At 43.5% G+C, this 18,509-nt stretch overlaps 1 protein-coding gene across 5 annotated transcripts in view; it reads right to left on the reverse strand.

Moving 5' to 3' along the window:
- PROM1 (prominin 1) overlaps nucleotides 1-10,084 on the reverse strand; it is a 112,424-nt gene extending 102,340 nt beyond the window's left edge. Inside the window, exons 1-2 of one of the 5 annotated variants that reach the window (XM_054485658.2) lie at nucleotides 9,938-10,084; nucleotides 2,640-3,082 (exon numbers count right to left, since the gene is read on the reverse strand). In XM_054485658.2, coding sequence (XP_054341633.1) covers nucleotides 2,640-2,859 — 220 coding nt within the window. In that variant the 5' untranslated portion in view covers nucleotides 2,860-3,082; nucleotides 9,938-10,084. Of the gene's footprint in view, nucleotides 1-2,639; nucleotides 3,083-9,624; nucleotides 9,874-9,937 lie in introns of those variants that run through there. The other 4 variants (XM_054485657.2, XM_054485664.2, XM_063663529.1 and 1 more) reach the window with 4 other exon arrangements.
- Nucleotides 10,085-18,509: the final 8,425 nt, after the last annotated feature.

Below are 18,509 nucleotides of genomic sequence, written 5' to 3' on the forward strand. Positions count from 1 at the left end.
GGAGACTGCTTTGAGTAATAAAACTCCAGCCTCCCATTCAGCTGGCTCTGCTTGAATTAAACTCTTTCTCCACTGCAATTCCTCTAAATTGATATATCGGCTGTATCTGGCCAGCAGGCACGAAGAGCCCACTGGGCAGTCACACGCTTTCAAAAGAAAGGATATATCTATGGGAGAATAGCTTCTATGAAGATATTACTCCAAGAGGATCTGCCCTGAAGTCTTGTGTTTGGTTAATGTACTAAGGTATTAAACTAATAAACAATATATAGGAATCAATCATGCACATGGCTCTCACTCTCTGTTTTGTTTTTTGCATCTTCAATTATGAGGGCATCTATTTATGATTTGGTGCTTTTGAAATGCACTGGCCCCAAATGGAAAAATCATGATTATCTTATGTGTGTCCTCTACATTGCAAAGCACCCAGTGGGCACTTTAAGACCACTAGGAAATGTAGTAACTAGGTGAAAGAATACAAACAAATGGGATGATGGAAGAAAACCAACACCCCAAGATTCATCTGTTAAACTCAATATTATATTATTTAAGCAACCTAATGATTTTTCCTCCCAAAGAGGTAATGCTGGTCTGCCCTGGTCTACTGTTGACAGTTGAGAATTTCCTTCTCCAAGGTAATAAGTATTGATGAAGGTCAAGAGACAAACTAGGCTAATACCCTCAGATTACATCAGGATTACAATTCTTCAGTTCCTCCTTCGGTCTAACAATGTTGTTGCAGTTCAAAACCTTGTAATGCATTGGAAGTTGTGTAAGCTAAAAGACATCTTCTAACTTGATCACCAGAATGAAGACCTTAAAATATATTGCTTTTCCTTATTAAAAAAAAAGTATGAGGAAACCTTCCAATCAAATCTAAAGGGACCAAAATAGAGCAACATATGGAAAGAGATTATGGGATTAACTAATTACATGATATGCCTTAGAATGAGATACGGGAAGCTTTCCAGTCTTTTTGAGGAAATGATTGTATATTCATATTCGACAACTGAATTCTATGCCTTTTATATTAAAACAAAACCAAGAAGCAAAGACTAAAAACATTAGTAGGAAACTAGTTTAAAAGAATGGATAAGACCTAGTATCTGATAGCACAACAGGATGACTATAGTCAATAATAATGTAATTGTACATTTTGAAATAACTAAAAGAGTAATTGGATTGTTTGTAACACAAAGAATAAATGTTTGAGGAGACAGATACGCCATTTTATATGATGCGATTATTACACATTGCATGTCTGTATCAAAATATCTCTTGTAACCCATGAATATATACCCCTACTATGTACCAACAAAAATTAAAAATTTTTTTAAATAAAAATGTTAGTAGGTTATTTTATTCAGTAACACATATTAAGTCTCCAAATAAGCCAAGAGATGTCTATTCAGAAGAGTGAATTTGCATCCAATGTTAATAAATAAACTCAGCTAATTTTCTACTTCTGTCTTTGGGATTTCCAAAGCTAGTATTTTAACAGCAACATAAACAGTAAGTAGCATTCGTTCAGGATTCCTTTCAATGACAATAACCATTCAAAGAGATTCGTTTTGACGAACTGAAATTTAAATTAGCAAAAATTGACAACTATACTTCAAGCTGTTTTAATTGCCCAAACTAAGACAAATAAGTCTTAAAAAATCAATACAAATGTATTTTAATGAAAATACATAAACTCCCCATAATATAAACAAGCGATGAGATTCACTAAATACATCCTCTCTCTCTTCCTCCCTCTCTCTCACACACAGGCACGTACACACACCAGTAGGACTCTTACAAACAGTAGCTGAACAGCTAAGGAAAATGATAAGAAAGATTACAGCGAATTCTATAATCAATGATTGTAATCAAATCTTTGTAACTAAAAGAACAGGCTTAGGATGGACTTACTATTAAGCCAATCAAAAATTTAGGTGCCAAACCCTAGTAGCAGATATTTCCCACAGGCTATTTTTACTTTCATAATCCCTTTTCTATGAACACATACCCTGAATTCAGAAGAGTATGGAAAACAACAAACATTAAGAAGGCGAAAATGACAAACAGCACTGTGTGTGATGAATAACAGCACTATGGCATGACAGTTCTGGCAAGTGCCAATCCTCTTCCTCACACCCAAGCTCTTAGAAATGAAGAAAACAGCTGATCAGGTAAACATGTTTGTCCTTACCCTAAGCAATGTCAAAATTTGCATATTGTGGTGGGCAGAAGAGAGTTAAATTTTTAAGCGCTGAGGTGGCCATCAGATGCTAGATAGTTATTCGTTTCTCCTTTGATGATACACCTAACTTTACTCTAACTTTTACCTTTGGTAAGTGCCTTAGAATAATTCATTGCTCTAACCCAAACGAAGCAAAACCAAGCAAAACAAAAGGTAAAGAAGTGGAAAACCAACAGAGCAACATCGTTTGCTTCCATTTCTTATAATAACATTCCTCGCAACCTATATAACCTGGTACAAGTCTTCTTAACTTCTGTCTAAATGCTTTCTGCTTCTGTGCAAAGCAATCACTAAAATACTGAATATATTATATATTGATTGCATTGACATTAAAAAACAATACTGTGGATGTGTTTGGAGATAAATCCTATCTTTCCCTGCCATCGGCACTTACCTTCTGGGAAATCACGCGGCTGTACCACATAGAGAAAGATATGCACTAGTTCAAAGAGAATGCCAATGGGTCCAGCTTTATGGGAGTCTTGGGTCTCATAATTTGTTGCAGGCAATTCATAATTCCAAGCCTTAGGAGCATCTGTGGATGAAGGCTGCCCTCCTGAAAAGGAGTTCCTGCACAGTCCCAGCAGCAACAGGGAGCCGAGTACGAGGGCCATAGCTAGCAAGATCCTCCAAACATGAGGTAGAACTGGGTGCCTCCTGCCTCAGAGCTTCTAGAAGCCTTGGGGAAGGCAAGCGTGTTCCTGAGTAGAAGAGGAGCAGGAAGCACTGGATCTGCTGAATCTTCAGTTTTCTGTCTGAGGCTGGCTTGAGGCGAGGGATGCAGAAGAATGTTCTCCAAGGGGGAGAACTTGGGGTCATTCACTCAAGGCACCATCCCTGGCAGGGAGAGAAACAGCAGCAGAGTCATCAATGCATGTAACCTGCCTGCACCTGGAGCTGCCCGGAGAGGAGGCTGCAAAGCTTTAGAGCAAGGCCTCCAGCCTAATCCGGATGGGTGGGTGGAAACCAAGCACACAACCTGCTCCAGAGCCACAGGGCAGGCTCTGGTATCAAAGCCATGACTCAGAGGAGGTCCCTCCTCAGGAGGGCCAGACGCAGAACACAGACCCTTTATGGGTTCGGGAAATACTAGGTATTGTACAGAAAGCTTGGGATCTTGGAAACTAACATTTATTGAGCACTTACTATTTTCCAGGCACTGTTCGCCATGCTTCATAGATAGAAACAAGGTCCTCCTTGTTTAAGGCATTATTCCACTTTGCAGATGAGGAAACTGACACAGAGAGGATTCTGGTGACTTGCCCAAGGTCACAGGTGATTAACCATGCGGCCAAGAGTCAAACCCACTAGTTTGCCTTCAAAGTCCAAGATCTAACTATGACATCAAGACACTGTCCCTACAGTGCCCTCCCTCTCAGGCTCTAGTACGAGCCACTGGGGTCCCAGCAATCCAGTATATGCTTATATGCTTATTTCTTCTCCAAGTGTGTGTTGTTCTCTTTGCCGCTGGAGATATATCTTACTCTGCCTTATATTCTACTTATTTACTCACTAATCTCATTTCAAACATCCCCTTCTCCACCTCACCGCGAATCCAAAGTAGCAGGGCATGTCCTCAAGTCTAGGGACCACACTGTTTGAGGCTGGACACATTTGCGACACTGGAACTTGTCTTTCTAATAAGCTTACCAAGTAATCCTGGTGGAAATCTTCACCCTAAGTCACCACCTCGACAACTAGGGGTCTCAGAGATGAAAGCCAGGGCAGAGGGAGACTCTTACCTACCCCTTGGGAGAAGGAGAAAAACACAAGAATCCTAAAAGTAGCTGTGGCTCCAGCATCTGGGAAGGGAATGGGACAGAAAGTGCCTCCAAGATGGACCCTGTCCTACTCTTCTTTCAATCCCCAGACCTTAACACTGGGCATGGCATGTAGTTGGTGTTTAGTAAGTGCCTGCTGAGCAGCTTGTTTCACTCATGGCACCATCCCTAGCAGGGAAAGAAATAGCAGCAGAGTCACCAATGCATGTAACCTGCCTGCAGCAAGAACTGCCCTGGAAAGGAGGCTGCAAAGCTTTAGAGCAGGGCCTTCAGCCTAATCCAGGTAGGTGGGTGGAAACCAAACACAGCCTGCTCCAGAGCTACAGGGCAGGTGCTGGCGTAGAAGCCAAAATATGTTATTTCCTTGTGTGGTTTCAGGAGACTAGGCAAATCAGCACATCACCTGGAAGGATCCCCGACGTACCACTCTTCTTCTCTGTATTAAGTGTTCTGGAGCAAGAGCAAGCTGCTGTCATTTTGTGAGCTAGATACATACTTACTAACTTTCAAGATAAGTACAGGGTGCTTCTGAAACACATACTGTAAGAAAGGGAAGGCTCCTGAAACACATACTGTAAGAAAAGGAAGCCTCCTGAAACACATACTGTAACAAAGGGAAGGGGGATGATGAAGAAGGTGACATACTTTGCAAGAGGCCAGAGTACCCACTACCAATATTCCAAGTCAAAGAAAGCTTTGGACAAGAGATGGAATTTCTTGAGCTATTTGAACAAAGATGTTAATTCATATCTAATCCCTCCATTGCCTCATCTTCTAAGTCCTGTCCCACTCCAATTACTCCTGCACAAAGCTACCAATACAAGGGCCCCACATTCTTCCTTTGTCAAATCATGGGCTGCTCAGATCCCAAGTGGCTGCCAGTACTAACCTCGGGCCCACGCTTCAGGTTACGTCCTCCGTCACATCCACAATAGACACCTTGACCCTGGTGTTTCCAAAGGGCTCCCTTCGAACATCTACTGCAAACACAACGCACCACATGTACACTTTATCTTGGTTTTTTTTGCTAAAGGACAGGCAGAGAGCTAAGCCTCCAGCACAGCACCTGGAAGGATTAAAGGCTCAGATGCTGAGAAGGGCCACTTTCTGGTAATTCCACCAAGCCTCAGCCCAGGACAGAGAGAAACTGCCCAGGGAAGAACTATGAACAAACAGGCTCTCCAACTCCCTCAGTGACAAAGCCGGGGAAGGGAAATTCCCAGTGAAGTGAAACACAACTGCTCATTGCAGCAAAGATGGGAAACAATGGTTTGAGATAGACAGCAACTGGAGTTGCACTTCCAGATTTCTTTACATCTTGCTCCAAAATGTAGGTCCCTCTGAAGTTTTAAAGTACATTTTAAGAAAGTATTAAAATCTCACTAACTATGAAATACTAGAAACTGATTAAAGTCAAGTCAAAGAGGAAGAGTTTTTCATCTCGGGTTTAATAGGTTGTGCCAAAAAGAGAAGCTCTGAGTATTTACCAGCTAAACCCCACTAGGTCCAAGAGCCACTGAGAGCAGCATCTGTCTCAGGATAAAATGGGGTGTTTAGTTGAAATGCAGACTATTAATGGACCTAATTTATGGGATGAAGCCCATTAATCTGTATTTTTAACAAACTTTCCTGGGGACTGATCCTTCAAACAAAGTTTGAGAACAGTTCTGTTCCTGGAGTACTCTGATCCTGGAGTACCCACCTAGTCAATTCATGTCACTTTCCAAGGACACTTCAGGCTTCCCAAACACTTTGGAAAATAACAGATGTAAGGTGAAAGCTCCCCAAATGCCCTTTTCATATTGCTTTGAATTGATCTATCCCAGCTGCTGTGCAGGTCCCTGGCTTATTTCTGTATCCCCAGAGCCTGGAACACAGTTGGTACTCAATGAAGAATTGCTACCAGCCTGGGCAACATAGAGAGGCCCTGTCTCTACAAAAAAAAAAAAAAAAATTTAAATTAGCAAACATAGTGGTGCACAACTGTAGTCCCAGCTACTCGGAAGTCTGAAGCAGGAGGATTACTTGAGTCTAGGAAGCTGAGCCTGTAGTGAGCCATAACCATACCACTGCACTCCAGCCTGGGCGACCTTACATGATTTTGAGCCTAGAGTCCAGAGAACTGCATTTCAATACTGGTTTAAAAGCAAATATGGCCTGGGCGTGGTGGCTCAAGCCTGTAATCCCAGCATTTTGGGAGGCTGAGGCGGGCGGATCACGAGGTCAGGAGATCGAGACCACCCTGGCTAACATGGTGAAACCCCGTCTTTACTAAAAATACAAAAAAAATTAGCCAGGTGTGGTGGTGCACGCCTGTAGTCCCAGCTACTCGGGAGGCTGAGGCAGGAGAATCACTTGAACCCCAGAGGCGGAGGTTGCAGTGACCTGAGATCACGCCACTGCACTCCAGCCTGGGTGACAGAGACTCCATCTCAAAAAAAAATAAAAAATGAAAAAGCAAATGTGGTGATCAATCACCTTCATTTCTTCTTTTCTTCTTTTGATGGAACTTCTCAGAATCTTTCTTTTTAAAAAAGAGCTTTGTGGTGGATTTTTGTCATCTGGAGTGCTTTTGGCAGGGGCATGGGGGATACCCAACTTCTGAGACCACGTTTGTGAGCTGGGTGGGAGGCAGCCCTGCCTTGCATTGTGAGGTCAGCTGAGGTGCCCAAACTGTGTCCTGGTGGAGTTGAGCCATGCTGGGCCAATCAGAAGCTTTCTTGTGGGCCTGGGCCTGTGCACTCTAAAGCAGGACAGTGTCTAATTCATTCCAGCAATGATGGCAGCAATGCCAGCAGCCACATCCAGGGTCCTGTTCTGGCAGCCACAGCCACCCACCCATCAGGGGTCCTGTGGCATGTCCTGGATTCCTAAGCCTGGCTAGCCAGCCTTGCTGCCACTTACCTAAGCCACCCAGGGTCCATCCTTCCAAGAAGTCCTTTTATATATATATATACACACATACACATATGTGTATATATATGTGTGTATACATATTTTTTATTATACTTTAAGTTCTAGGGTACATGTGCACAATGTGCATGTTTGTTACATATGTATACATGTGCCATGTTGGTATGCTGCACCTATTAACTTGTCATTTACATTAGGTATATCTCCTAATGCTATCCCTCCCCCCTCCAGCCACCCCACAACAGTCCCCGGAGTGTGATGTTCCCCTTCCTGTGTCCAAGTGTTTTCATTGTTCAATTCCCAACAAATGGTGCTGGGAAAACTGGCTAGCCATATGTAGAAAGCTGAAACTGGATCCCTTCCTTACACCTTATACAAAAATTAATTCAAGATGGATTAAAAACTTAAATGTTAGACCTAAAACCATAAAAACCCTAGAAGAAAACCTAGACAATACCATTCAGGACATAGGCATGGGCAAGGACTTCACGTCTAAAACACCAAAAGCAATGGCAACAAAAGCCAAAATTGACAAATGGGATCTAATCAAACTAAAGAGCTTCTGCAGAGCAAAAGAAACTACCATCAGAGTGAACAGGCAACTTACAGAATCCAAGAAGTCCTTTATCTGATAAAAATTACCCCCGACTCAGCTTCCACTGTTTTAACAAAGTATCCTGACCCTTAACAAATCTCAGAAATAGCTCTTTGCTCCCTGAAAAACCTATTTCCTTTATATTTTAAACAGTACCAACTTGGTTTAAAGTTTTCAGCTTGTCCTCTGATGCATTTGTTTACTTCATTGTACTAAAACACAAAGAAACTGTCTCGTATAAAAATCAGAAGGAAGTTTAGAAATCAGAAAGAAGTTTAGAAAAGTTTAGAAATCAGAAGTTTAGAAATCAGAAGGAAGTTTACAAAAAACTTATGGGACACATAAAAAAAACAAGAATAAACTAAAGGGCACTGCTGAATAGACAGACAACAGCAACAGTAAGGGGGCTCTGGTCCCCCTTACTAACTCTGCCAAGATGACAGTTGTTTGCATTCTCCAACCCTTCTTCTGCTCCTCTGTCAAAGGAGGATTTCGCACAGGGTTGGCAGGCTAGCGATCTAATAGGTAAAGCACCTGGCACGCAGCTGGAAGGCTATCTGGGGTCTGTCTGCTTCTGCTAGCATCAATACTCTGAGCTCAACTCCACCCGGGCTCCTAGGATAACTGGGACAGAAAGGACGGTGAGAAAAGAAAAATGAGTAACATCACACAACTTGAATCATATGAGGTTGACGATATTCACATCTTCCATCCAAAAAAACGACAATTTCTTATGATTCAACCCAACATATCGCAGCGGTTGTTCGTGTCGCGTGAGTCTCGGGGGGCACTCAAGAACTACGATCGTGCACTTGCTTTCTTAACAAAGAACAGCTGCCGCCCTCAGGAACTCCAGCAAACCTCTCTCCAGAAAGGTCAGTCGCCTTAGCGGGCTCCAGGAGCAACCTGTTGCAGAATGAAGCCTGGGGCGCCGGCTTCCCCGCCCTTTACCTCCAAACCACCTCCAGGCCAAGCCCCCTCCTGGCGTAGCTTCCTTCTGGGCGGAAGCCTCTCGCGAGCTGCGGCACACAAAAGAATGAGCGGCGGGGCGGGCGCGGGAAGCCAGGAGACTCCAGGAATTCGCAGCCGCGCAGGGGAGGGGGGTGCCGGAGTAACTTGGCTGCTCCAAGCGCGTCGGCGCCAGTTCCCCGCCGCGGCCCCTGTTGGGCACCGATCGGGGGTGATCTTGCCAGAGAGAAGGGGTTCCGGAGCTAGTTCCTCCCTCCGATCCGACTCCCTGCCCCTCCAGACGCGGACTCTCGGGGAAACTGATCCCGAGCCTCTGACTTTTTACAGCCGTGAAGCTCCTGGTCTGTCCACGCTCCTCTTTGTTGTCCGGTCGGCGCTTTCTGGCAGGGTGCGCCTTGAGCACCCCAGTTCCATCTAGCGATAGCCGCGGGTCCCCTCGCATGCAAGCAGAAGGGCCGTGGAGCGGGAGGCTGGGAGGGTGCTTCAAGTCAGGGGTGCAAGCGTTCTCCCACGGACGCGGGGAGATGGCCTCGCTTTGTACCCCCATATCCCTCCTCCGGCTGTGGTCGGCTGCACAGTGTTGGCCCATTTCCGCACTCAGCCAGGGAAGCTCAGCGCCTCATGTCCCCGGGGCCATCCCTAGAGCTTCCTTTACCGCAGACTCGTTCCCAAGACCCTGGCGAGTCTCACCTCGGTCACCGTTCTCCCCGAGAACGACTCCGAAGTCTCTGGGGCCCCGGTCCGGTTCGCACACTCACCTCCGACTCCCGCTCCGGAACCACAGCCGCCGGCTACCCCCACCCCCGCCCCCATCCCCAGTGGATGGAAAGAAGACCCAAGCGGGGCGTCGCGGGCCACCACTCAGCCGAAAAAGTTTGGGTTGGCCGGGCACCGGGACCACCACGCTCTCCCCGCAGTCCCTCTGGCCCCCAGCCGCTGTCCGGGCCCGCACCACCTGCTGAGGGGCCAGGGAGGCGGCGCAGATGGCTAGGGTAAGGGGGGCGCAGAGCGAACCCGTCCACTCCTCACTGTACACCCCCAGTACAGTGGAAGGAGTGCGCTCAGCCCCGCGCCTGGTCAGCAGATGCCTCTCGCTCCGGGATAAGGACCCAGCTACTCACCGTGCACCCGGCTCCCGCTCCTGCTCCCTCCCTAGTCACCGCTGCCGCCGCCCTTCCCTTAGCTCGCCAGGCCCTGGCTCGTGAATTATTTATGACCCGGCTTCGGGGACCACCGCGACGGCTTTCGGAGAGCCCGCCCCCCACCGCCGGCCGGGGAGGGGCTCAGGCGGCGCTGCGGCCGGACCCTCGAACGTGGCGGGAGGCAGGAGAAAGGCCCGGGTGCCCGGGGGTACCTGTTGCGGCTTCCTCTGTCCCGGACGGGGACCTAGGTATGGAGCCGCCGTAATGGTAAGGATTCCTTAAACATACTCACCGCGGCGGGAGAGCTGAGCTCATGGCCAGGTGCCGCGTGGGGATCTGCCTCAGTCACTTAAAGATCGCGAAACCCGAGCCCTGGACGCACTCTGATTGGACCGGCTGAGCTGCTTCGCCACGTAGCCCCGGGGCGCCCACCAGCACCTGGACAGCATCCATTTCCTGTAGAGGTGCCTGCTCAACCCCCGCACTCCCTTCTTGCAACGCTCGCGCCTTTTTTACCCCAGCAGAGTCCCTTACTTAGAATGCAGCTACCCTCCTAAAAACTCTCCTCTCTCATCCCGGCCGCATTAGACCCTTCTGTTGCCTAATCCCAATGCAATTAAAAAAAAAAACAAAACGAAAAACAAAAAAACAAAATCATTTGGATCCTTAGTGTGCAGCAGTACCAATGCTAGTGGCTGAAGCAGTTGAAAAACAGCATAAAGCCATATTCGCTCCCATGTGTACACACAGGCATCTGCTATAACGTGAAGCCACTGCAACTTCTTTTCTCACTGCCTATTGGTCTTCCCGCTCTGTGAGTTACAGCTCACCCTCGGAGTCTTCACCTTGCTACTTAGCTGAGTGGTGGAAACCTGTCAGAAGTAATCACTCGGTGTCTAAGTGTCCTCACCAATTTGCACTTCACTCTTATTCACCACTTCTTATCTTGAATTGAGAATACTGTACTCTCCGGGAGGCAAAAAAAGACTTAGGGAAGAAAAGCACCTTCAGGATGGTGTCTAGCATACATACAGTAGGTGTTTAATACATGTTTGTGATATGGATAGACAGATGAAAGGATGGATGCACAAGCTACAAATGAATGATAGACGGGAACATTAAGTCAGTACCTTTTTCATTTACCCCAGAATCTAACATAAAACAGGTACTGGAAAATAAGCATTTTTTGTTTTTAATAGTTAGATTGATCTTGCGTGTGTAGATTTCTAGACAAGAAATGTCAGTTCAGAAAACTTCCAAAAATTACACTAGGACATGGCAAGTTTAGATGGTTTGGCTCTGTGTCCCCATCCAAATCTCATATGGAATTATAATTCATTGGGAGAGGGACCTAGCGGGAGGTGATTGGATTATGAGGATGGATTTCCCCCTTGCTGTTCTCATGATAGTGAGTGAGTTCTTACGATATCTGATGGTTTAAAAGTGTGTGGCACTTCCCCTTTGCTCGCTCTGTCTCTCCTGCTGCCATGTGAAGATGTGCTTGCTTTCCCTTCTCCTTCCACAATAATTGTAAGTTTCCTGAAGCCTCTCTGGCCATGCCTACGGTACAGCCTCTGAAACCCAGTCTCAGGTAGTTCATTATAGCAATGTGAGATCAAACTAATATGGGTGGAAAACAAATCTTCTAATCAGGGCAGCTTTCCCCTCTGCAGCCCCTGCAGGTCAGAAGCCTCTGGTTGAACATCTCCTGGGGTCCCATAAACCTGTTCCTAGTTAGCACTCTTAGGGTGGAGCTAGCAAAAGAGGTGAGTTCTCAGAGGAGTGGATCCTGATCTCTGTCAAACTTTGGTCCTGCCTTTTTTAATCGCTGTGACTTTGGCTGCTTAATATTTCTCTGAGCCTCGGTTTCCTGGTATGTAAAATGAAGACAATTATAACTCACAGGGCTCATTTTCATTCCTAATAATATCAACAACAATAGTATCAGTAGAAAGGGATGAAGCAAGATGGTCAAATAGAAGGTTTAACCACCCACCCCCTACCCCGGCCAGGAACACAATTTAACAACTATCTACACAAACAAAAGCACCTTCATAAGAAAGAAAAATCAGGTGAGTAACCACAATACCTGGTTTTAACTTCATATTACTGAAAGAGGCACTGAAGAAGACAGGAAAGACAGTTTTGATTTGCCACTGCCACCAGTCCTCCATCCCCCAGCAGCAGCAGCCCTGTGGCTTGGGAAAGGGAGAGTACAGTGATTGTGAGACTTTAAATTGAACTCAGTGCTGCTCTGTCATAGCAGAAAGCAAAACTAGGCTGAACTCAACCAATTTCCCTCAGAGGGAATAGCCCATACCAGTGGTGAAAACTTGAGTTTCAGTAAAGTGCTCTGGGGCCCTAAATAACCTTAAAGGCAGCCTAGGCCACAAGGACAGCAACTCCTAAGCAAGCCCAAATGCTGAGCTCAGAGCCAGTAGACTTGGAGGGCATGCGACTTACTGAGACACCAGACAGGGGAGCTAAAGGAGTGCTTGTGACATCCCTACCCCAACCCCAGGCAGTGCTGTTAGTGGCTCTTCACCACTGCACTCATGCCTCTTTCACCCCAGCAGAGCTCTCTACTTGGAATGCAGCTACCCTTCTAAAAATGCTCCTCTCTCAAAAACTCTCAGCCACATTAGACCCTTCTGTTGCCTAATCCCAATGCAATTAAAAAAACAAAACAAAAATAATCATTTGGATCCTTAGTGTCTGTATCAGTCCCAATGCTAGTGGCTGGAGTGATTAAAAACAGCACGAAGAGACCCATTCCTTCTGCTTGAAGAGGGGGAAGAGTAAAGAGGGCTTTGTTATCTTGAATATCAGTTTAGCCACAGTAGGACAGGGCATCAGTCAGAGTCATCAGACCCCCATCCCAGGTCCTAACTTGTGGATAACATTTCTAGACACATCCTGGGCCAGAAGGGAAACTGCTGCCTTGAAGGGAAAGAAACAGTCTGGGCAGGACCCATCACCTGTTGGCTAAAAAGCCCTTGGGTTCTCAATAGCCAGAAGCAATACCCAGGTAGTACACTGTGGTTCTTGGGTGTGACTCTGAGATCTGCTGGTTTCAGGTGAGACCCAGTATATTCCCAACTGTGGTGGCTAATGTGAGAGACTCCTTCTGCTTGAGAAAAGCAGAAGGAAAAGTAAAGAGGATGTTTTCCTTCCCCTTAGGTACCAGCTCAGCCACAGGGAGGGAGAGTACTAAGCAGGCTCTTGGGGTAGTCTGCAATGCCCAAACACCAATGAATATCCAAAAGCTTCCAGACCACCCAGGAAAACATGACCTCACCAAACAAACTAAATAAGTCCCCAGGAAACAACCCTGGAGAAATAGAGATATGTGATCTTTCAGACAGAGAATTCAAAATCAGTATCTTGAAGAAACTCAGAGACAATTAAGATAACACAGAGAAAGAATTCAGAATTCTATCAGATAAATTTAATGAAGATATTGAAATAATTTTAAAGAATCAAGCAGAAATTCTCAAGTTAAAAAATACAACTGACATACTGAAGAATGCATCAGAGTCTTTCAATAGCAGAATTGATTAAGGAGAAGAAATAGTGCACTTAAAGACAGGCTATTCGAAAATACACAGTCAGAGAAGACAAAGAAAAAAGAATAAAAAATAATGAAGCATGCCTACAAGATCTAGAAAATTACCTAAAAAAGCAAATCTAAGAGTTACTGGCCTTAAAGACAAGGTCGAGAAAGATGGGGTAGAAAGATTATTCAAAGGGATAATATCAGAGAACCACTCAAACCTATAGAAAAGTATGAATACCCAAATACAAGAATTGTATAGAACACCTAGCAGATAAACCCAAAGACGACTACTCCAAGGCATGCAATAATCAAATTCCCAGAGGTCTAGGATAAAGGATCCTAACAGCAGCAAAAGAAAAGAAAGAATTAACAAACAGTGGAGCTACAATACATCTGGCAGCAGACTATTCAGTGGAAACCTGACAGCCCAGGAGAGAGTGGCGTGACATATTTAAGCTGCTGGAGGAAAAAAACTTTTACCCTAGAATAATACATACAGCAAAAATATTCTTCAAACATGAAGGAGAAATAAAGACTCTCAGACAAACAAAAGCAGAGGGATTTCATCAACACCAGACCTGTCCTACAAGAAATGCTATAAGGAGTTATTCAATCTGAAAGAAAAGGATGTTAATAAGCAATAAGAAATCATCTGAAGATATAAAACTCCCTGGTAATCGTAAGTACACAGAAAAACACAGAATGTTATAACACTGTAACTGTGGTGTGTAAACTACTCTTAAGTAGAAAGACTAAATGATGAACCAATCAAAAATAATAACTACGACAACTTGTCAAGACATAGACGGCACAATAAAATATAAGGAGAAACAACAAAGAGTTTAGAAGCAAGGGGAGGAAGTTAAGGTGTAGAGCTCTTATTAGTTTTCTTTGTTTATGTAATCAGTGTTAAGTAATTACTAACATAAAATAGTGGGTTATAAGAAGATAGTATTTGCAAGGCTCACAAGAACTTCAAGTCAAAGAAACACAATGAATACACAAAAATAAAAAGCAAGTGTTAAATCATACCACCAGAGAAAATTACCTTTGCTAAAAGGAAGACAGGAAGAAATGAAAGAAGGAAGAGAAGACCCCAAAACAACCAAAAAGCAAATAATTAAAGAGCAGGAGTAAGTCCTTACTTCTCAATAATAATATTGAATGTAAATGGACTAAACTCTGCAATCAAAAGACATAGAGTGGGCGAATGGATTAAAAAATAAGACCCATTGGTCTATTGCCTACAATAAACATATGTGACCTGTAATGACACAAATAGACTGAAAATAAGGAACATAAAAAGATATTCCAAGCCAATACAAACCAAAAAAAGAGCAGGAGTAGCTATATTTATATCAGACAAAACAGACTTCAAAACAAAAACTATAAGAAGAGACAAAGGTCATTATATAATGAGAAAAGGCTCAATTCAGTAAGAGGATCTAACAATTGTAAATGTATATGCACCAAATCCTTGAGCATCTAGATATATAAGGCAAATATTATTAGAGCTAAAGAGACTGATAGACCTCAATACAATAACAGCTGGAGACTTCAACATCCCACTTTCAGCTTTGGACAGATCTTCTAGACAGAAAATCAACAAAGAAACATCAGACTTAATCTGCACTGTAGAATGAGCCTCATAGATATTTACAGAACATTTCATCCGATGCCTGCAGAATAGACATTCTTTTCTGCAACACATGGATCATTCTCAAGGATAAACCATATGTTAGGTCAAATCAAGTCTTAAGACATTTTTTAAAAACCTGAAATAGCATCAAGCATCTTCCCTGACTACAATGGAATAAAACTAGAAATCAATAACAAGAATGATTTTGGGGACAGATACCCCATTTACCCTTATGCCTTATTACACATTGCATGCCTGTACCAAAATATCTCACATAACCCATAAATATATGCACCTATTCCATATTCACAAAAATTTTAAATTAAAAAAAAAAAAAACAGAAGTAGTGAGAGTAACACCCACACTTAACGAGCACTTACTATGAATGAGGCGCTGGGCCCAGTGCTTTAAATGAATTATTTTATGTAACCTTAGCAACAACAGCAGTTTGAGATCATATTATTTCTATCATAAAGATAAGGCTAAAATAGGTTCAGTAACCTGAGCTCACCCAGGTAGTAAGTCAAGCACTAAATTTGAACTCAGATCTGGCCCATGATCACCAATGCACCAGAAGATAACATAAAACCTTTTCAGGCCACTGCCACATTGGATTGAAATGGGTGGCTATCTGCCTTATGGTAGGGCACTGAACGCTTCAACTGTTTTCACCCATTTCCATACCATATCCCAACATCTCCACCTGGACCATTGTGGTTGTTCAATAAGTGAGTGAATTAATAATAAACACAGACCACAATATTATGGCCTAGTCTGGGCAGCCTTTTGCAGGCAGTGACAAGACCTAATGATTTGTTCCATTCAATTCCACTTGGAACTCTCATTCCACAATCCAGCAATTTAGCTCAACTGAATGCCCATGTCATTTGTTACATGCAAGGCTAGAGGGTGAGATGTTTATTCCAATACACACACTCAGAGTCATTAGATGCAAAAGCTTAGATGTCCCTTTCTGAAATTACTGCACATTTTTCCTGCCCAGTGAAATCTAATCATGAAATAGCATGATGTTCTAGAAAGAGAACTGGACTGAGAGCCAGGAGATTCATTCAGGCTCCATCAGCTGCCAACATGGGCCCTGGTAAGTCAGTAACCTTCCTGAGCCTTACACTCCTCGTCAGCACAATAGCCATGCTCAGTGACCACATGGGCTAGTGGCTGAGGAAGGGTTTTAGTTATTTTTCTCTGAGTCACTAAGACTAAAACAAAATACGTTTGTGCTCAAATTATTCCAATTAACCTAATAATTTCTACCATGAACAACCATGCTTTAAAAAAAAATTATGTGTTTGTATAACCAACAAACATGGCAGCATATGACCCTGAAAGAAAGAGAGCTGTGTCATCTCATCACATGCTGCTCTGTTCTCTTAAGACTGAAATTTGTGTACGAGATAGTCAAGGAGAGAGGGAGAAGGAAGGAGAAGAGGAAGGAGAAAGAGAGAGAGGGGGATTGAATAGCTTCATGCAAGCCACAGTTGTCCTGTAAATATTTAACTTCATGAGTTCCTGTTCCTCTGGTCTTTTTGGTTTTTTTTTCCTCCCTTGCTCTGCACTTGGATACCAAAATAGCATTGCTGGTGTTTAATAACCAGAAGCCAGGAAAACATTCTTCTTGTACTTCGAGCACCTTCAGGTATGATTTGTAACTTGTCATCAAGCCCATTCCACACTAACTCAAAGGCAGAGGAAGAAAACTTCAATCCAGCTTGAACAAAGGGGAGGAAAGGGCAAGATGGAGATGGGCAAGGGCAGTGCCTCAGAGCTTGGATTCGGAATGTGAAAGCTGGGGAGCAGTTGGAAAACTCAGTCACATGTTGATGGGGGCTGTGAGGAGTAGTTTTATCTTTCACGAGTCAAAATCTGGTTTTCAATGATCATTTCAAATAAAGTTCTCATCTCTAGAGCCAGCTTGCATCTGTGCGTTTCCCTCTGACATCATTTTTAATATGCGCCAACTCCAATGGTGCTTTGTAACTTACCTTTAGTAACCATGTGGAAAAAAGGAGAGCAGCACAAAAAGCATCCGGGTACTTTCTCTCACTTGCTCCAGGAAGGGGAGGTTCCATCCACCGAAGTGCTATGGAGAGATTGCTGAAGGGGGCAGCCAAGAGAATTCCATAATTTCTGATTCTATAGTTGTCAGTTTTTATCATAATCCATAAAAGGTTCACCCAACAACTTACAATTTATAGAAGAGCAAAACATATGTCAATGATAAGCAGTGTTTTACCTTTCTGGGAATAATTACTATGACTAGCTTTCTCTAAAGACTTACTAATTTGCCCTTATTCCCGTCATCATCTGAAAGCACTTATTAAGCATCTGTTAGTCAGTCATTCCATCAGTAATATTCACTCTGCACCTACTATAGGTCAGAGTTAGGGACTCTAGTTACTGAAATGACCTCTGGCCCAGAACATATATACGAAAATAAACTTTTTGTCAAATGTTGTCCTTTTTTCATTCTGACCCCTTGCATATTTACCCCATGTGAAACATTTTTCTTAAAAGCAGTCTCTGCAAAATTCTCTTCTGCTTCATATTTTATCTGCTACCTAAGCTACAATCAGATAATTATTTTAAACACAGAAAACTTCATGCTAATTCAAGCACTCTTCCTTTTTGCCAGAGCAATCAAAGTGTTAAATTATAGTGCCAGCCAGCCACTTACATAGAGAAGGGAAAAAGAATAGCAATTTTTATATAGTGGGAAAACCATGGGATGTGAAGGTCAAACAGACCTGGGAATGGGTCCTAGCTCTGCTATTTCATTCATTCTCTCATTCATTCACTTACTCATGCATTCAACAGATGTTGATTGTGTCGTTTCTGCAGGACAGACTGAGCAAAGAGATATGGCAGAGAAGAAAACAAAGCCCCCATCTCCCAGAGATTATCGTCTTACAGAGGAGAACACTAAACCAGCCACCAAATCTATAGGCATGTCACTGTGTAGCCTTAAATAAGTTCACCTTAAATACTTCACCTCTCTGAATTGCAGTCTTCTCACCTATAAAATAGAGGTCTTGCAAAGATTAAATGAGGCTATATATGTGTAATACCTGGCACACAGTAGGCAATAAACAGTAGCTATTATTTCTGCTCTATTTCTTTGTCAAATTCTCTCTCACTCCCACCACATCCCCTTTTTAAAAATTTTTCCAGTTTCCTAAATTAAGATTACAGGGCTATTGAGTCCACAAACTAAATCTTCATTTCACAAATATTTACATATTACATCTTGAGGATTTGGAAGGTTCCAGGCCAGAAAGATCTAAGGAGCTAGAAATATGCTGACCTGTAAGCAGGACCATCTAAGGGAATTACTCTCTATAATTACCCTCTAGGAATTACTGGAGTCTCGAAAGGTGAGTGGTGAGTGCCTTGATTGTATTTCGATTGGCTAGGCTATATTGCAATTGGCTAGGCTATATTACAATTCTGCAAGAGTAGGAGTTAAATTTTAGAAGACCGACAGCAATGCTAATAAATGTTCTCCAGGAGGTATCAATTCATCTCTACCCTGTAGAAAAGATCCCAAACATAGCATTTTATTGCCCTACAGGATATTGAAAAGTTTTACATCTATTAGAAAATATTCATTTCAGGGGACGGAGCAAGATGATCACATAGAAACCTCCACTG

Source organism: Pongo pygmaeus, chromosome 3, assembly GCF_028885625.2.
Source record: "Pongo pygmaeus isolate AG05252 chromosome 3, NHGRI_mPonPyg2-v2.0_pri, whole genome shotgun sequence".
NCBI lineage: Eukaryota > Metazoa > Chordata > Mammalia > Primates > Hominidae > Pongo > Pongo pygmaeus.